The sequence below is a fragment of the Fragaria vesca genome, linkage group LG2, assembly GCF_000184155.1.
Source record: "Fragaria vesca subsp. vesca linkage group LG2, FraVesHawaii_1.0, whole genome shotgun sequence".
Lineage (NCBI taxonomy): Eukaryota > Viridiplantae > Streptophyta > Magnoliopsida > Rosales > Rosaceae > Fragaria > Fragaria vesca.
The window spans coordinates 3454319-3457834 of record NC_020492.1 but is presented as its reverse complement, the minus strand read 5'-3'; the positions used below and the strand labels follow the sequence as shown (position 1 = coordinate 3457834).

Here is a 3516-nt window from a genome sequence, read left to right as displayed (position 1 = left end):
GAAGTCTAGGAAGGAAAAGACCATAGCATTATCCACTGTCAATGAGGTAGATGAGAAAGAAAAGGAACCGGAGGTTCTTGAGGATAGTTTGGATGAGATTGCCTACCTAACTAAACAGTTTGATAAGTTGCTTAGGAAGAGAAGGTCTTTCCCTGTTGGTCGTTATCCCTCCCGAGGATCAGCTTCTAGGAATCCTAAACCTAGTGATACCACAGGCGATAGGACTCCCAAGCCTAAAACCTTTCAGAAAAGTGATAAGTGCTATGAGTGTGGTGGTGTCGGACATAGATCTGTTGAATGTCCAAGTAGGAAGAATAAATCCCACAAAGCTTTTAAGGTGTCTTGGAGTGATAGTAATTCCGAGCAATTCTCCGATCATGATGATGAGAATATAGCTCTTGTTGCCTCTATTGAGTTAGATGAGTTCTTTGAGGATGATGACTGTGATATCTCCATGCACAATAAGTGTTCTAGGTTAGTGTCTGCCTCTAAGTCCATCAAGTTCCCAACTGCTGAAGTTGGGTTGCCTCAGGAATGCGAGAGCGCTGATATGATCACAACACCAGAGATGGAAGGGAAATTCTTCAGAGCCATCCGTAAGCTTGAACCACAGCTCGAGCAGATACTGGACCAACATCGACCTCATTGCCTTGTTGCTGATTTGTTCTTTCCTTGGGCTACAGATGTTGCTGCCAAGTTTGGAATTCCAAGGCTATATTTTCATGCAACCGGATTGTTCTCTATGTGTGCTGCGATAAGTGTGGTAATACATAAACCTCACAAGCGAGTGTTATCTGAAACAGAATCTTTTGTCATTCCTGGTCTTTCAGATGAGGTCAAGATGACAAGAAACCAAATTGCCGATGCTTTTAAGCTAGATGATGAAGCAGAAGCGAGCAAGTTCTGGATAACTGCCATAGAGTGTGAGAAAAGGAGCTATGGGGCCATTTTTAACACCTTCTATGAACTTGAACCAGATTATGCTGATCATTACAAGAAAGTGTATGGGATGAAGACATGGCATATTGGCCCGGTTTCCTTAGCCGACAAGGAAGCAGAAGATATGGCCACTGCCGAGCAACACCAATGCTTGAAGTGGCTTGATTCTAAGACACCCAATTCGGTTGTATATGTATGTTTTGGAAGCCAGACCATCTTTGCAGATAGTCAACTCCTAGAAATTGCAGCAGGCCTTGAGGCTTCTAGACAAGACTTCATTTGGGTTGTGAAGAAAGAAAGGAAAGAGATAGAAGAGTGGTTGCCTGAAGGATTTGAAAAGAGAATGCAAGGTAAGGGACTGATTATAAGAGATTGGGCTCCTCAAGTGCTGATCCTACAGCGTAAAGCAGTTGGAGCTTTTCTCTCTCATTGTGGGTGGAACTCAATCCTTGAAGCAGTCTCTGCTGGGATACCGATGATCACATGGCCGGTGTCTGCTGATAACTTTTTCATTGAGAAGTTGGTGACGCAAATACTTCATGTTGGGGTTGGTCTTGGTGTTGAAAAATGGGTTTCATTTGTGGATGAAAGTTTGAAGCGCGAGGCCAGTGTGAAGAGGGAGGCCATAGAGAAGGCTGTAACAAGAATCACGGAAGGTAATGAAGCAAAGGACATCAGAGACAGAGTTAAAGCGCTTAAAGAGATGGCAAGCAGGGCTGTTGACGAAGGCGGTTCATCTCTCTCGGATTTGAATGCTCTAATCGAAGAGTTGAGGACCCTTAATCGATCTTGATTTTCTTCACGCTTAAGTGGACCTAACGGCGAGAAAGAAAAGTTGCCCCTAGTAATCTATTTTGCATGTTGTTTGGAATTTATCGTATAGTGTTTTCTTTAATCAATAATACGAATTATACGATTGTTTCTCCAAGCACAAGAAACAGCATTGTGATTCAACAACAACTGCGCGCAATGGTTATAATCAATTCATCATAAACAAATTCGTACAAAATTGTAAAACACTTTGTGATTTAGTGTCTTCATCCCTTCTACTACAGTATTTGTTGGTGCCTTGCCGGAGAATAGAAGCTTTCTTAACCATTGTGGATCAAGCTGAATACTGAAGGCTTGTCGATCTATAGATAGGTAATCCTGGTTCTGGGGTGTTTATCATGATGCAATACCAAGGTTTAGGCCATCCTCTTTTTCGGTGGAGCTCTGGCATGGGCATCATTATTGGGGTTAAATAATTTGCTATACAAGTTGGGTGGCATTACCTTTGGCTGTGTTTTGGCCACGATCCTCAGCAGGGGTAGAGAGGTAACTTGTGCTACCAAAAGTAAATTAGGGTTTGCAGGGCGTGCCACCTCGCGGACGCGGAACGAGAACGGTGCGCGTTCTTGACTTCTAATCAGGCGAAGTAGAGCTCCGGTGTCACCTCGCGGGCAAGGAATTACGAGCAAACTATCTAGTCACCTGTGAATCGATACTCGCTGTTCGAAGCGAGCAGAGCAACAATTGGGAAAGAGAGGCGAGTCCAGACGGGCTCTGAAATCTAAGGCGAGGTACACTTAGAACTTAGGGTTTCGAGGATGCTCGAAGATTTGCAGTTGTTTTGTATGATTGATTGTGTCCCTTGTTCGTTGTGTCAAGCTCCCTTATATAGCGATCCGCAAGCAATTCGCAGAGACCTAATCACAAATCTATTTGGCCTCAGCAATTAGAATTCCACCAGGAAACGACCAGCTCGCGAGCCGCGCGATCCATGCAACACGTGTCCAAAACAGACTTCGCCTAGGTCTTGCTCACTGCCCCGCATCACCTCACTGTAGCGTCGTACGCGAACTCGAACACTAAGCGATCCTATCCCGCGGAGTATTACAGCCCATTTCCAACTCTACCTCGCCATGTACTGCAGAATCCTACACGAACTGAAACAAAGGATCCCGCGAGGACATCGAATCCCGCGGGGTATCGGAATCTTTGCCAAACTCCAGCTCGCGTGTTGCCAGACTTCGCCACCCTTCGTGGGTTTCGCATTAAAAAATGGCCACAGGTACTGGCCGAAATGTTATCAAAAACGTACCCCGAGTCTTGGACCAAAAATACCTACTGGGCTTAAACATTGCCCCCTAGGCCTTGAGCTTAATCCATTTCGCAACGGATAAGCGAAAAGGCCTAAATGAGCCATTTACGGGAATTCGTAATTCAAAAGGTGCTGACGTTTCGACATCGTCGCCTCCCTTCATCATTGCGGCTGTTTGAAATTTGAAATGTGCTGACGTTTCGGTCGTCATCGCGTCTCCTCATTACGGCTACTGATTGAAAAGACGTTACGGTCCGTCTCCTTTATAAGCCTCGATGCGGGTCCCCACATCTCACCATCGCTTTCCAACCAGTCTTCTCCCTTTCTTCTGCAACCAACCAAACTTCACCACGGGACTCACTCCGACCAGAAACAATGGCTCCCAAACCAACTGCTAATGATCCAAACCTTAACCTTACGGCGGCGAGCTCTTGGTCGACCGGCCTCGCTCGTCGTTTTGCTAACAACCCACCTCAAGGAACACCCATTTATTT

At 45.5% G+C, this 3516-nt stretch overlaps 1 protein-coding gene across 1 annotated transcript in view; it reads left to right on the top strand.

Moving 5' to 3' along the window:
* The window catches only part of LOC101305722, a 3776-nt gene extending 2044 nt beyond the window's left edge, over positions 1-1732 (top strand). Inside the window, exon 2 of the mRNA XM_004292057.1 lies at positions 10-1732. Within this exon, the coding sequence (XP_004292105.1) occupies positions 10-1732 (1723 nt within the window). The remainder of the gene's footprint in view (positions 1-9) is intronic.
* Positions 1733-3516: the final 1784 nt, after the last annotated feature.